Here is a 16,678-nt window from a genome sequence, read left to right on the forward strand (position 1 = left end):
TGGCATATATTTCTGTACGTGGCCCCACTATATTCCTTATTTATTTATTTCTTACAAACAAATTATGAACTCTCTAATTTAGGTCAAAGTTCCTGAAATAAACCTCAAACACTAGGTTTGAAAAACCTAGCTGCCCCCCTAATGTGGAAGTATGTAAGAAGTTTTTGAGAGAAACATAATGAGGGCTTTGATATACGTTTTGGGTCCAACCTATCTTCAAGACCGCATCTCTTTCTATGAACCAATGTGGGCTCTGAGATCTGCTGGGAAGGCCCTTCTCTCGGTCCCACCACAGTCTCAGGTATGGTTGGTGGGGACGAGAGAGAAGAGGGCCTTCTCGGTGGTGGCTCCCTGGCTCTGGAATGCCCTCCCTAGAGAGATTAAAGTAGCAACCCACTCGCCAAACCTTTCGCTCTATGGCTTTTTAAATGGGCCTTTGACCTTGAGTAGTCAACAATGGTTACATATGAGAACTATTTGTTTATTTCAGCACCTTAGTTCATTAATTGAAGGCACCCAGTTTATCCGCAGGTTTTACTACATTTTATAATTTTAAATTTTATCATCTGATGTCGTTCGTTTACTTTGTAACTTATGTTGTATTGTTTTTGTGCTTATGTTTTTATGCCCATACAGCCTTAAATGGTTTGGGTCTTGCTTATCTTTGAGACTGCGTCTCCCCCTATGAACCAGCTCGGGCTCTAAGATCTGTCGGGGAGGCCCTCCTCTCCATCCCGCCACTGTCTCAAGCATGGATGGTGGGAACGAGAGAGAGGGCCTTCTCGGTGGTGGCCCCCTGGCTTTGGAGCCCACAGGAAATTAGACGAGCTCCAACATTGACTATCTTTCGTAAGGATCTGAAAACCTGATTGTTTCAGCTTGTTTTTGAAATACGAGGGTTATCCAGAAAGTTCATGACGTTTTGGAATTAAAAATAAACAAAGTATAGGAGAAAACATTTACCATATTCAGTTGAAAGCCAGACCCAAATACTAGTTCTCACCGTAGTCCCCACTGAAATCTAGGTAGTTATCATAGTGATAAAAGTGTTTGAAAAGCCCTCCCCCACCCAAGATTCCCGCCTGGCTTGCGTCCTGAACCAGGCTGGCTTCCCTTCTCTCAGCTGTCAAATGGTGCGCTCAGCTTTCCGCACGATCTTCCTCGATCGCTCTTTTGTTTTGCAGATGCTTGCAAAGAAGGTGCTCTTCTAAGGTTTTGCAAGAAGCACACCTTTCTTGTCCCAAAAAACCTTCCTTGCAAGCATCTGCAAAACAAAAGAGCGATAGAGGAAGATCCTGCGGAAAGCTGAGCACACCATTTGACAGCTGAGAGAAGGGAAGCCAGCCTGGTTCAGGATGCAAGCCAGGCGGGAATCTTGGGTGGGGGAGGGCTTTTCAAACACTTTTATCGCTATGATAACTACCTAGATTTCAGTGGGGACTATGGTGGGAACTAGTATTTGGGTCTGGCTTTCAACTGAATATGGTAAATGTTTTCTCCTATACTTTGTTTATTTTTAATTCCAAAACGTCATGAACTTTCTGGATAGCCCTTGTAGAAATAGAATGCACAAAAAAAGAGAGAAAACTACAATTCCTGAATATACTAACACCTAGTCCCTTGTCACATATGCCCAGCCCCTATGTTCCAGAAGATTATGCTGCTGCTCTCATTTCATCCATTACCCGGCCCTATCTACGCTGCTTGCACTATCCCATGCCTTAGCCCTTGTATACTCTGACCACGCCTATTGCACTATGGCAATTTCACTGCATGCGGCTGTATGATATCCTTATGTTTTATTGAAATTATGTTTTAAACTATTTTGTTACTTTTATTGTTTTATTTTTATCTATGTTTTTATCTCCCCAATGGCGCAGCATGTTAAAGCGCTGAGCTGCTGAACTTGCGGACCGAAAGGTCGCAGGTTCGAATCTGGGGAGCGGAGTAAGCGCCTGCTGTTAGCATTTGCTTCTGCTAACCTAGCAGTTCGAAAAAATGCAAATGTGAGTAGATCAATAGGTACCACTCCAGTGGGAAGGTAATGGTGCTCCATGCAGTCATGCTGGCCACATGACCTTGGAGGTGTCTATGGACAACGCTGGTTCTTCGGCTTAGAAATGGAGATGAGCACCAACCCACAGAGTCAGACGCGACTGGACATTAAGTCAGTTTGAAAAAAAAATTCAAACCTAGTGTTTAAAGTTTATTTCAGGAACTTTGATCTAAATTTGAGAGTCGTTGTGGGGTATAAAGTTGTTTATTATTACTATTATTTTATTATGACACAGCAAACAAGATAGATATGCTGGATTTCATATCACAAAATCACAAGTCGAACACTTCCCAAGTGTCTAGGACTGTGTGATGTATTTTCAGATGATGCGCGCAGATCCCAGCAGGGTGGCCTTTTGCAGTTGGCAAATCGTAATTTTGTCAATGTCTATTGTTTCCAAATGCCAGCTGAGATCTTTTGGCACGGCACCCAGTGTGCCCATCACCACCGGGACCACCTGCACTGGTTTCTGCCAGAGTCTTTGAAGTTCAATCTTGAGGTCCTGATAGCGGCTGAGTTTTTCCTGTTGTTTTTCATCAATGCGACTGTCACTTGGGATGGCAACATCAATGCTCCAAACCTTTTTCTTTTCCACAACTGTGATGTCTGGTGTGTTGTGTTCCAGAACTTTGTCAGTCTGTATTCGGAAGTCCCACAGTATCTTTGCGTGCTCATTTTCCAATACTTTTGCAGGTTTGTGATCCCACCAGTTCTTTGCTGCTGGGAGGTGGTACTTGAGGCCTAAGTTCCAATGGATCATTTGGGCCACATGGTTGTGCCTCTGTTTGTAGTCTGTCTGTGCGATTTTCTTACAGCAGCTGAGGATGTGATCAATGGTTTCGTCAGTTTCCTTGCACAGTCTGCATTTTGGGTCATCAGCTGATTTTTCGATCTTGGCCTTAATTGCATTTGTTCTGATGGCTTGCTCCTGGGCTGCAAGGATCAGGCCTTCTGTCTCCTTCTTCAGGGTCCCATTCGTGAGCCAGAGCCAGGTCTTCTCCTTATCAGCTATTATTATTATTATTATTATCAACACAACGACGTTGTATGGCACAGCAAACAAGATAGATATGCTGGATTTCGTTTCGCAAAACCACAAGTCGAACACTTCCCAAGTGTCTAGGACTGTGTGATGTATTTTCTGATGATGTGTGCAGATCCCAGTAGGGTGGCCTTTTGCAGTTGGCAGATGGTGATTTTGTCAATGTCTATTGTTTCCAAATGCCGGCTGAGATCTTTTGGCACAGCACCCAGTGTGCCCATCACCACCGGGACCACCTGCACTGGTTTCTGCCAGAGTCTTTGAAGTTCAATCTTGAGGTCCTGATAGCGGCTGAGTTTTTCCTGTTGTTTTTCATCTATGCGACTGTCACCTGGGATGGCAACATCAATGATCCAAACCTTGTTCTTTTCCACAACTGTGATGTCTGGTGTGTTGTGTTCCAGAACTTTGTCAGTCTGGATTCGGAAGTCCCACAGTATCTTTGCGTGCTCATTTTCCAATACTTTTGCAGGTTTGTGATCCCACCAATTCTTTGCTGCTGGGAGGTGGTACTTGAGGCATAAGTTCCAATGAATCATTTGGGCCACATAGTTGTGCCTCTGTTTGTAGTCTGTCTGTGCGATTTTCTTACAGCAGCTGAGGATATGATCAATGGTTTCGTCGGTTTCCTTGCACAGTCTGCATTTTGGGTCATCAGCTGATTTTTCAATCTTGGCCTTAATTGCATTTGTTCTGATGGCTTGCTCCTGGGCTGCAAGGATCAGGCCTTCTGTCTCCTTCTTCAAGGTCCCATTCGTGAGCCAGAGCCAGGTCTTCTTATCAGCTTTTCCTTCAATTTTGTCAAGGAACTTTCCATGCAGTGTTTTGTTGTGCCAGCTGTCAGCTCTAGTTTGTAGTGCGGTTTTCTTGTACTGGTTTTTTGTCTGCTGTGTTTTGAGGAGTTTCTGATTTTTGACTTCAATCAAAGCAGGTTCTTCACTTTGCTTGACATATTCTGCCAGGGCATGTTCTTCTTCTTTGACTGCTTGTTTTACTTGTAAGAGTCCTCTGCCCCCTGATCTTCTAGGCAGATATAGCCGGTCAACATCACTGCGAGGGTGCAGTGAATGATGAATGGTCATGAGTTTTCTTGTTTTTCTGTCCAAATTGTCCAGTTCCACCTGTGTCCAATTTATAATGCCAGCAGTATATCTTATGACAGGTATGGCCCAGGTGTTTATGGCCTTGATGGTGTTGCCTCCATTGAGCTTGCTTTTGAGAATTTTTCTGACCCTTTGTGTGTATTCTTTGCTGACCACAGTTTTCACATGTTCATGCTTGATGTTGTCCAGCTGTAGTATGCCCAGATATTTATAGGCCTCTGGCTGGTGACACTTTATTGTTTGGCCATTGGGCATATTTATGCCCTCACTTTCAATGATTTTCCCCTTCTTCAATGCCACTGTCGAACATTTGTCCAAACCAAACTCCATGTTGATATCAGTGCTAAAAATTCGGACAGTGTTGGTCAGAGACTGGATTTCAGTTTCCGTTTTCCCATATAGCTTCAGGTCATCCATGTACATCAAATGTGAAATTTTGTGAGAATTCTTAGATATTTGATAGCCGAGATTTGTTTTTTGTAAGATTGTTGACAGAGGGATCATGGCAATAATGAAAAGCAGAGGGGACAATGAATCTCCCTGGAAAATTCCTCTCCTGATGTTGACAAGTCCATAGCTTTCATTTCCAACAAGCAGTTCAGTTTTCCAGTGCTCCATCATGTTTTCAATGAAGGTGCCAACTGTTTTACAAATCCCGATGGCGTCCAGGCACTTGATGATCCAGCTGTGTGGGAGCGAGTCAAAGGCCTTTTTGTAGTCAATCCACGTCATGTGAAGATTAGCTTTTTGGCTCTTACAGTTCTCCAGAATCATTTTGTCAATCAATAACTGGTCTTTTGTGCCCCTGCTTTTCCGTTTGTTGCCTTTCTGTTCATCTGGCAAGATGTTTTTTTCTTCAAGATAGTCTTGAATTCTGTCAGCTATGATGCCAGTCAGTAGTTTAAACATAGTGGGCAGACACGTTATTGGCCTGTAGTTTCCTGGTGCTGCTCCTTTTGCTGGATCCTTTTGTATCAGGTATGTTCTTCCAGTTGTTAGCCATTCACTGATACTTCCTTTCTGCAGCATCTCATTGAATTGTTGGGCCATTTTTCCATGTAAACTAATCAGATGTTTGAGCCAAAATCCATGAAGTTGATCACTACCAGGCGATGTCCAGTTCTTGACTTTTTGCACTCGTTTGCTGATCATTTCAGTTGTTATTTCCATCAGTTCCATTTTGTTCTGTGAGAATTTTCCTTCAAACTCCTTTATCCACCCAGCGTTTTTGTTGTAGTTTTTATTATTTTCCCAAAGTTCTTTCCAGAACTTTGTTGTTGCAGTTTTCTCTGGCTTTATGGTTACTGTGTCTGTTGTTTGGTTCAGACTCTGGTAGAACCGTCTTTGGTCTGATTGAAACAGTTGATTTTGTCTGTACTGGATGATTCTGGCTTCATACCTTTCAATTTTTCTGGCTGTTGCTGTAATTTGTTCTTTCACGATTTCCAAAGCTTCTTCAATTTTTCTGGTGTTCAGCCAGTACTTTCGGATCAGGTATTGCTTGATTTTGTCATTCTTCAGTTTCCTCTCTTTCATATTTTTCAGGTTACTTGCATCTGATCTAAGTTTCTTGATTTTCAACTCTAGCCTGACCTTCCACTTTGGTTTTCCAGTCGATTTTCTTTGGGGCTGCCTTGGTTGTAGGAGCCCAAGTTCTTCTGTTACTATCACTGCTGCACTGTAGGCAAACTGGTTTGTTTGTTCAATTGATGTTATTTGGACAGTGGAGAGTGCTGCATTCACATCTTTCATGAGAGGCGCCAGGTGTCTCTTGGGCACTGTTTTTAGAGTTGGGAGCCGCTGTCTTATTGCATTTGCTGCAGCATGAGCCATGATCTTATCCTTGAGCTCTTGTTGTCTTGCTGTCAAGGTTCCTGGTGGTTCAACAGATGTTTATTATTAACAGATTATAACAGATTATTATTATTATTATTATTATTATTATTATTATTATTATTATTTGATCACACAGTTGGAAGAATTAAAACAACAAGTCACCAATAAATGATCCCCAGGCTTTGTATTCTCTTTTACCTGTTTGCAACAGGGAGGAACATGTTTAGTTATTAAGGAATCAAAGTAATGTGCCATGTTTCCTCTCTTTTTTGGCAGCTGCTCTGATGCAGAAACTACAGCTGGCATGAAGAATGTCTTGTTGGTCTCCATGAAGGATTTAAATACAAGTAACAACAAAGGTAAAGAGCAGGGAACAAAGAGATTTCTGCAAGGAGTACAAGTATTTGTATAGGCTTTATAGCATGAATAGTCCAGACAGGCCAAGAAGGCAAATAACCTGCTAAAGCTGTGCTCAGTCTGCAAGCTAATTCCACTATAAAATACAGAACACATGCTTTTAGTTAATTGGTAGTTTTCATAATCTTTTATGGGATAACATAGAAGTCATGCTATGTTAATAATGAATAATTTTGCATCTGAAGTAGTGGGACATAGATTAATGTCAAATAAAACTTGTTAGTTTTTAATGTGCTATAAGACAGTTTATGACTAACTACCGTGTCTCATTCTGAAAAATTTTGTTCTATATTAAAATGGCCATAACAACCAAATCAAAAGTGTAATCAATCATGATGTCAACTACATAGTTAAGGGACATATATAATAGTCTTTCTTAGAATCTCTCATCATCTTGTCTATAAAAGTGTGCTTCTGGAACTCAATGTCCATATTCAAGTCCAGCAAATTATTAGAGTCATTTATAAAGCTAAATTGAGAAATGTACATTGTAGATGATTGTACATTGATTAAAAAGGAAGAAGTCAGTTCCTAGAGTCTTACAATGTAAAATGATACAAAAGGAAATAGTAATGGGAATGAAGAAAGCAAACAAATTTTAGCACAATTGTTCTTATAATGGCAAGCATGAATGGGAAAATACAGGGGAGGAGCCAAACGGCATCTAATAACTTAGCAAAGCAAGTACAACAAAACTCACTGCTCCATCTCCTCCAAAACATAAGCAGGAAAATGTGCACTCCAAGAACTACTAAATCCTTATAGACTATAGAAAAGATTGATTTTCCCAGAAAAACTAAACCTGTCCAAGAATATAGTGACTAGGTAAATTTGTGTTTTGGATTTAGACCACTGATATCTGCTAATTTTGTCTTGCTTTTCTAGATCCCATGAAGTCAATGGTTACATATGAAGAATAAGGAAACATTTAAAAGCTTGCATTATTTGTTGTAGTGGGAAGATACAGTGCATTTAATTATTGTTTCTGCCTGGGATACAGACACAAGAAACTGCCATAAATGCAACCACTGGTTAATCTAGTTCAGTACTGGTTATTCTGACTGGCGGTGGCTCTCCAAGAATAAAGACAGATGTCTTTACCAGTATTTTTATACCTGAACCTTTAAAAAGAGTCACCCTGCAGAATGCAAAGTAGACCTTACTGTGATATCTGATAGTCATTTTGCTGGTGAGACTCTGAGTTAGATGCAGATCCTTGGCCCATTGCTCCCTGGGAACATTCCCCATGGCAATGCTGTTGAATGGGGCAGGTGGTAATTTAATGAGTGAGTCTTCTATTACTCCATAATAGGCACTTTTCCTTGACACCTAACCATTTCTTGGTGGCAGAGGGACACACTGTAATTTACAATGTAGTCTTCCTCAACCCAATAGCCTCCAGATATATTGGATTTCAACTCTCATGAACCCCAATTTCTGGTTGACCTAATGGGAGCTGACATCTAAAAGACCAGAAAACACAACACTGGAGGAAGTTGGTCTTACCATCAGTCCTGTAGAAAAAAATGCCTCAAGTGCTACTTCCTTACCTTAGATAGCCCTTACTGGGGCCATTGTTTGACCAATAACTTGCCTCTAAAACACCCCTTTCCATTTAATATAGTACACAGAAACCTGTCTAAAGAATGTAAAGGTATTATTTTGCTGCATAACCTCCCTTCTCTTTTCTTATTTACATATTGTGAGCATCACCCTTGCAGACCATCAGGAGGAGATGTGAAATGGTTTATGTTCTTCTCAGAAACTCTTATCATGAAGAGTTGTAAAAAGATGATTAAAATATAGGTGCTATTCAGCTGTCTTTTATCTTTGTGCTCACCCTGTTGTGTTTCTTATTCAAGTTCTAGAACTGGGGACAGAGAGGGGGCCTGTATGCCCTGATGCATGAGAACAGAACTTCCTGGATTTGGAACAAATGGCTGTCACTCACCGTTGTTGTGAAAATAGTTAATCCCTGAAACCTCTTTTTTGCAAGGCTAGCATTACATAATTATTGGAGCAAGACCAACCTCTGAGGGAGCATAGGATTCTAACAAACTTTGATGCTTCAATCCTTGCAATCCAATTCTATCTGATCTCCATCTTTGCCTGGATGAAATCATGACAATGCATGAATTATATTTGTGGTAGCATCCTTCTTGCATTAAGAGATTGCTCCAGCAGCACACAGAAATGTGAGAACAAAAATATAGCCTCAAACTGGAATGCCAGAAAGGGGACCACAAAATATAAATTAATCCATTATTCTAATTTAACTTGTTCCTTCTGGTTGTATTTATCATGTTACATTCCAACAACTGCCACCTAAAAACCTAATAATCTGAGCTTAACATTTTTCACGTACTGTATATTATTTTCGGGGGGGGGGGGGGGGGTGTCACATATTTTGTCCTAGATTTTAAATATGACCTCACCAATTTTTTATTTCCTGCAAAATGGAAAACATATAAAAACAAAAGATCATCAATGTATGGTCCTGTTTCATTCACAGTGCTTTCTAGACACTGGTTTCCATCATCATCTTTTAGGGCAGCAAAAACCACAGAAGTCTTTTGTGATTGCTAATATATTCCGTCTTTCAACAAGAAAGGCATGATTTTAATATTATTTAACAATATGTTAAAATTAGCCAGAGTCCTCAGTGTTAATGCAGTTATACAATTTTACTGATTTGATACATGAGTATGAACACTCTGCTTTGTTAACCTTCTTCTGCAAGTATTTTTACACAAGCTGGCTATAAATCAGAAATCAAAACACAAACAGCTTAACTTGGAAACATTCTTAACAGTAGACTGCGGAAAACAAAGGTAAATGCTTGTCCCAAAGGAGTATGTTTTCCCGTGGTTCTTTGTTTGGAGAAGTCTAGAGAGGAAAAATACAGAGTTGCCTGGATTTGTTGCACTGTTGGATGAACAAGCCATAGTTTCAATGGCAAGAGCCACAAGCAGCTGAAGGCCATTAAGGAGTCTATTTTCAACAGTACTGTTTAAAATGTTTGAGGCTAAAAGTTTCTCCAAAAACTGGAAACATGCTATTTTTCTGATTTCAACAACTTCAGGCTACAGTCAGATTCAAGTCCCATTCACAGAATTCAGTCACGAAAACTAGTAAATGCAAAGATAAAGCAGCAATTTTTCAGTCTTCTAGAATAATCTGGGAAAGGGCTACATAATCGGTGAGGATCCACACAGCATGACAAATGAAGTTATGTCTCAAGGCCACAACAGTTCTCAGTATAGGAGAAGGTGAGGTTAGTCATTAAATTCCATAATATTCATATTCCAGACGGTCTTTCAGTGAGCAGCAAAAGTTGCTTTCTTCAAGGTAAAGTTTGACCAATTGACAGACAGTCTTTGCCTTGTCTGTCTGGCAGAATCCAAGCAGAATCTGGAAGGAAAACACATGAAAAGAAGAACCATCACTCACTGGAGAAGACTATTGCTATCTTTTGCATCTCTCCGATTTGCAATGGACTAAAACCTCACACTTAATACATTTAGTACTACATACCTTCACATATGAACAGAGCTGGTTTTAACAATGCAAGAAGATAATGAGAAAATATTACTTTTACTCTGCAGGTCAAAAAAATAACTAACTTTGTAGAACATTTTAAAAACAAATTATTTTAAAGTTAGAGGTCTTGAAATAAAATTGCAGTCCCAACTGTCAAAACTACCACATTAGATTTCAGAGCTATGGTGGTAAATAACCACAGTTTCCTTTGAAAACATGTGGAGAATGCATGACGATTAAAGAAAAATGCATTTTATATACTAGAATGGCTAATTCAACACCACAATCAAGGTAGAGGCACTGACCTCATCTTTGGATATGGCTCTCCTTGGCATACAAACTAATTAACCAACATTCCCTTTTCCTTGCAGACAGCCAAAACACCCAAACCACAATAAATGGAACTCATTTGCATGATAAAATAATTGTCCTTGTCCTCACAGAATATGATATTCTATAAAACTTGATTGTGGAGCCTAAGCTTGGCTCCTTCAGAATTAACCTTATCAATTTTAGAGAGAATTACTCACCAGGAAACAGATGTATATCTTACTGACTCACAGTTAACACATCCAGGCATTCCTGTTTTTAAATAATCAGTGTAATGGCCTGAAGAGGTGAGCAAACAAGGGACTAGGTTTTCCATTTGTCCCACAACAATATCCTTATCTGAGGATCCCCCACTCTTATCATTCTCTATAGATGTTTCCTCCTGCAGAGAGGCTGAAACGTATGACTGTTTAACTTTTTCTTTGATATAAACAACAGAGGTTTTGGCAAAGAACCCTTCCCTTTGCTACAAAGCTGGTACCAAAAATTATTTTCCATTTCCTTGATCTTGCTCAGCTCACATTTCTCTAAGCACCATTCCGAAAAGTACAAAAATGCATAAGCTACATTAAAGGTTTTATTAAGTGTCATAAAACTATGGCAGTACTGAAACACAATTTTTAAAAATTCAACATGCACTCCTCTAAATAATGTTAACTAAAAATTACATTTTGATACTGCACTAAAAATGACACCAAGATGGAAGATATGACACAAATAATCTTTAATCAATGATAACTGAAAGCTTTGTTCTCATTTCAAAACTAGAATTTCATTTCATAGAAGCACAGTAGCACAGCCATCTTTTCATTAATGCATGGTTTTGTTTTTGAGAATATAGTAATACTGAAGCAGGGATGGAATTCACAGCAGCCTGGAAGAAGTAATGGCTGTCTACTAAGGCATATGCACATCTTGAAATCAACTGAAATTTATTCCAGCACTGTTTCCGAGCACAATTCAAAGTGCTGGTTATGACCTTTAAAGCCCTAGACAATTCAGGTCCAGGCTATCTGGCCAACTACATTTCCTTGAACGAATCTGTCTGGGCCTTGAGAATTTCAGGAGAGGCCCTTCCCTCAGTCCTACCTCTATCTCAAGCTTCATTGGTGGGGATGAGAGAGCGAGCCTTCTCGCTGGCTGCCCCCTGACTCCCTGCCCAGGGAAGCCAGAATGATGTCCTTCCCTGCTGTCCTTCCAGTAGCAGGCTAAAGCCATTTTTTTTTCAGGCAAGCTTTTAAAGATGAAGGTGTTTAAGATCTAGGAAGGAGTGCTGTGGTTTTTAACTTTGAATATGTTTTTAATGGATTTTAACTGTGAAGGTTTAGTGCTGTTTGTGTTTAATTGTTTTTATGTCTGTATAGTTATATATTTTAAATTGTATACTAATGCTTTTATGTCAAGCCACTTTGAGTCCCCTTTGGGGAGATAAAGCGGGGTATAAATATTATAATAATAATAATAATAATAATAATAATAATAATAATAATAATAATAATAATTCTGATAAAAGGAAGAAAATGTGCCTTTGTTACAATATTATCTCATCTTCACTACTGGCAAGAACAGTTGCTCAGTGATCAACCTGGAACAAAGCAAGTATCAAATTTCTGGTCTGGATATGACAGCAAAAGAAAGTTTGTCTTACCTTTTAAAATATTCCACTTCTCGCTCTGTCTCATCCATTTCCACACTGTCTAGATCAACATCTTTAGGCAAAAACACATCGTCTGCAAAATCATATTGCATGAACAAAATTAATTTCAGATAGCTTTTAATTTGGAAAACAATAGGTACACTAAAGGAAACTGGATAATAAACATACTGCTAGCTATTGTTAGTTAATTACATCATTGTAAATCGATTTATGATCACGTAAAGTTGAACTGTGCCACTGTACCTCATCTGTACTCTCAGGAGGAGAGTAAAGACACAGCTAGGTCTTTGGGATGACTGTACAAGTGCAGTCATCATAGCACTATGGGCCTTTTTGCACAATCGGCATCATAGTGCTATGGACCTCATTGTGCAACAGAATTCTGACAATACAGTGAGGCATCTCTACCAGTGCGTGTTGTGCAAGGGAGATCAACTGCAGTATCACAATTCACTAGAAGAATTGTGTTTTTTTTTGTCAGAGACAAAGTCATGTCACTGTAAAATAACAAATAATTTCTAATGCAGGATCTTGTCCGTCTTTTAAAAGAAGCTACGTTTTTTAAACTACACACATTCAATTTACGAGCAATACCTTTTAGAAATTTAATGTGTTCATTAAAATTGCAAATGTTTGTGGGTCCTATGTTAGATGTTTCACACTGGGATTGTAATTTGAAAACAATATGTAAAAGTTTTCATTTGGTGGGAATATACTATTCTGTAAGGTTGTGAAATGGGGCTACCAAGACATTACGTATTTAGAACTACTTAAGCAGGTGGAAAATACAATTTTTATTTTAAAAGAGTGACACAAGCGAACTCTAGTCCTTTTAAAAAATGTACCTGTGCACATGATACTCTCTACAAGAACATGTATTTGACAGCACTTAAAAGTCCAAGCAATTATGAAAGCAGGGCAAGGAAATGATGTCAATTATTCTGCGCTTATTCAATCAATACAAAAAAAAGCAGGAAAACCTGTCTCTGGGAAACATTTGTTTTCACTTCCATGTCAACAAGGAAACATGGAATGCTTACAGAATGCACCCAAAGGAACAGAATGTAATGCTGCTCCCATGATGGAATTTGACGCTGCTCAGCAAATTATTTGATACAGCACAGGAAAGAGTGAGACGAAACTTTCCAAAATCATTATCGCTCAGCTTGGGGTATACTGCTACTGTTTTCACCTTTGGGGAGAAGGAAAGTTGATTTCCTTCTTGCAAAAACCTGTGCACCTTCTTTTAAATCTCCCAAACTCTAAGTGTAAATAAGGAAATGAAGCTACATTAAGAAACTTAAAATTATCTAAAAGGATAGTGTATTTTTTATATTTTATTCATTCTTCACCTGGTTACCAGGTTGGCTTGTTTCCAATTTATCACTCTTAGTCCAAAATCAAGCAGGTTAAAACAGTTTAAATGTTAAATATAATGTAAATAGACTTTAGTAACATTAAACATAATAATGAATTAAAAGATTTAGAAAGTTTAAAATTATATACATTAGTACTTAAGATGGGTCAATGCAGTCTATCAAGGCTGCATTCAAGCACATGAAAAAGCAGGCAAGAGTTCATAAAAACTAATGCTGAACGAGGGTTGGGACTCTTAAATGTATCACAAGATTTTTGCACTTATTTGTTAAATGTATATTCAGTCTTTCCTTCAGTGAGCTTTCTATTCTTGTTTTGTCCTTACAACAACAATCTGTAGGGCCAGGGAGGCAAGAAATAGCGACTAATCTAAAGTCATTCAGTAAGTTTCATGACTTCACTTGAGGGTCCAAGTCTTAATCTACTACTAAACCACACTACATGTTGCATTTCAAACATTCATTCTTTATTTGTCTTCCGTCATTCAAACATTTCTCCAGTACCTGACAGCCAGATAAGCAATCAATTGTTTTTTTAAGCCTCCTGCACTAAAGAATGGGATATTTGTTTATTGTACATGAAGGATTTCCTTTTTTTTTAATTTAAAAAAATGCTACTGTACAAGAAAGAACATAAGAAGATGGCTGAATCAGACCGTTGGTCCTTCTAGTTTAAACTGCATCTTCAACCACCCAAATCAAAAACAGCCTCAACTGTTTGTACTACTTAGCATCAGCATTACACGTTTTTAATGGAATGTTTCCAAACCAAACTGGAAAAGCTAAGGACTGAACCTTAGACTATTTACATATAAAGTCCAAATCCCCATCCACATCTCTACATTTGCTTTTGGGGGTATGCCAGTTCTTCTCACTTCTTATATTGTTTTTAAGAGCTATTGGGAGTGGTTGAAGATTTTTTTAAAGAATTATTTAAATCAAACTAATTTGTTGATTAAATACAGCCTTACCAATTGATGAGCTTCCTTTGTCACTTTTCTTTTTGTTTTTCTTGCTCTTGACTTTCGGCTGAGAAGAATCTTGCAATAGCTGCTTATTATGCAATTGTTCACTTGGAAAAAAGGAGGTTCTCACAAAAGATGATTTTGTTACTGGATTCATTTGCTTAGATTTCTTAGCACTTACTTTTTTCTCTTCTTTTTGGGAGGCAGCATGTGACTGCAGATCTGTGACTTTTAATTTGGATTTCATTTTATTTTTTATCCTAGGCTGACTATCTGTTCCTTTGCAAGGCTTCTTCAACTGCTGAGCAAACAGCTTACTTATCTGCGTTATTTGCTCTTTGCTATTATCTTCCGTGTGATTATGCATTATATTAAGGAGCAAAGAAAGGGGCTCATGTGATTTCACTGTCATCTCAGTCTTGAAGAGCAGCTGTGAGTCTCGATCCTTTGTTGGATCACAAGGTTCACAGAAATTTTCAGAAGCGGGCCCCTGCTCAACATCATCTGTGTGTTTTGACAGAGAATCAGATGGTATCTCTCTTTTCCCCAGTAGCTCACTCTGAAGGCTTTCCGAGGCACCCGAGGAAGGCTTTCTCATTGCTTCACAATTCTGAGTAACTATTTTCACTTTTTCACAGCTGGTGTTTGCCCTCTTCTTCTTTTTCTTTATAGTTTGTAGCTGTTGTGCCTCATCTCCTTGGTGCTCAATTTGCTGCCGTTGCTGTTGAGTTCCAGATTCTGTTCCAACCTGGGACTTTTCTTTTAACTGTGAAAACAGCCATTTGTTTTTATTTTAACAAACTTGGAAGTGACAATCGAGATTCCAAAATAAATGATGCAAAAACATTCTTTGATGTCATTCATTTCACAGCATTAATACACAAGACAGTTGCATACTGCTACAACACGAAAGTCACTTCTCATGCACTTTCTTACAAGACTGTGAAGAAAATGGATCACATGATTTAAACACATATCACAAATCTCAGCCCAAAAAAACCCCTTCTTCTGGATGCACTTCCTCTTTCCTTGCTATTTATAAGTATACAAAACTGATGTCTAAGTTCTTTTGAGAAGACTCAAAAAATCAGAGAGAATTACCTATGTACTGACTCAGCATTCAATAATTGACTGACTGGATCTACTGTAATTAGGACTAACAGGATACCAGTCGAGAATATGAAATCAGTCCAAATAAATAGATAATCAGTAAGCTTTCTAGAAAATATGTTATAAATCAGCTACTACTAGATGGAAAGTTATTCCTCTTTCTTTGTAGCATGCAAGTAAAAACATGTAAGCTAAGACTATTCAGCGAGATCATCTTCAGTGGCATTTATCGATTCTCTTTAAAACAATCATTTTGATCCAACTAGTATAAAGTGTTCCCTCACTTATCGCGGGGGTTACGTTCCAGGACCACCCGCGATAAGTGAAAATCCGTGAAGTAGGGACACTATATTTGTGTTGTTTACAGTCTCACTGGCAAGTAGCGTTTCTGTCCCCTCCTCGCCTCACAAGCATGCGCATGGACGCTTGAGGCGAAAACAAAGCTGCTTCAGCCTCCTTTTCTCTCCCTTCGGCTCCTCCTTCCTTCCTTCTCCTTAGGAAGGAAGTAAAAAGAGGAATTAACAATATTATTTTATGATTTATACTATTATTTTAGTGTTTATTAAAAAAACACGAAACAGCGAATCTGCAGAAAGAGAACCACGAAGTAGCGAGGGAACACTGTACTGCAGTTTCATCACTATTCATATTGAATTAACTAGAAGAATAGCCACCAAATTTCTATCTTATGATTGTTTTCCTCTTAAATCCGGTTCTTTCTTTTTCAAAACCATGATTTGTATTATTGGGGATGGCTGTAAAAGCACACACAATCATAAAATTGAAGCCATACAAATCCCTGGAACATATTTCAACAATTACAAAACCATACAGGTTGAGGATACAGCTGAAGACTAACTCATAGATAGATCAACAGTGGAACACCATGGAAAAGAAAGAGATGAGGAGCTTCATTGTACATATAGGAGCCCCTGGTAGCGCAATGGATTAAACCCTAGCGCTGGCAGGACTGCTGACCGAAAGGCCGGCAGTTTGAATCCGGTGAGCAGGGTGAGCTCCCGTCTGTCAGCTCTAGCTCCCCAATGTGGGGACATGAGAGAAGCCTCCCACAGGATGGTAAAACATCAAACACCTGGGCATTCCCAGGGCAACGTCCTTGCAGACAGCCAATTCTCTGACACTAGAAGCAACTTGCAGTTTCTCAAGTCGCCCCTGACACACAGAAAATATAAACAAAAACAGCATCAAATATTCAATATTTCCTAGTCTGGCAAGAAGGTTTTTT

General features: G+C 39.0%; 2 protein-coding genes across 11 annotated transcripts in view; one reads left to right on the top strand and one right to left on the bottom strand.

The window, feature by feature from the left end:
* ecscr (endothelial cell surface expressed chemotaxis and apoptosis regulator) overlaps positions 1-8,281 on the top strand; it is a 28,924-nt gene extending 20,643 nt beyond the window's left edge. The window contains exons 6-7 of one of the 2 annotated variants that reach the window (XM_062977906.1): positions 6,314-6,396; positions 7,340-8,281. In XM_062977906.1, the coding sequence (XP_062833976.1) occupies positions 6,314-6,396; positions 7,340-7,374 (118 nt within the window). In that variant the 3' untranslated portion in view covers positions 7,375-8,281. Of the gene's footprint in view, positions 1-6,313 lie in introns of both variants that reach the window. The other variant, XM_062977905.1, reaches the window with a different exon arrangement.
* Positions 8,282-9,025: 744 nt separating this feature from the next.
* The window catches only part of fam193a (family with sequence similarity 193 member A), a 59,164-nt gene continuing 51,511 nt past the window's right edge, over positions 9,026-16,678 (bottom strand). For all 9 annotated transcript variants that reach the window (XM_062977904.1, XM_008109067.3, XM_062977897.1 and 6 more), the window contains 3 exons: positions 14,329-15,088; positions 11,973-12,054; positions 9,026-9,865 (listed from right to left, as the gene is read on the bottom strand). In XM_062977904.1, the coding sequence (XP_062833974.1) occupies positions 9,772-9,865; positions 11,973-12,054; positions 14,329-15,088 (936 nt within the window). In that variant the 3' untranslated portion in view covers positions 9,026-9,771. The remainder of the gene's footprint in view (positions 9,866-11,972; positions 12,055-14,328; positions 15,089-16,678) is intronic.

Source organism: Anolis carolinensis, chromosome 4, assembly GCF_035594765.1.
Source record: "Anolis carolinensis isolate JA03-04 chromosome 4, rAnoCar3.1.pri, whole genome shotgun sequence".
NCBI classification, from domain to species: domain Eukaryota; kingdom Metazoa; phylum Chordata; class Lepidosauria; order Squamata; family Dactyloidae; genus Anolis; species Anolis carolinensis.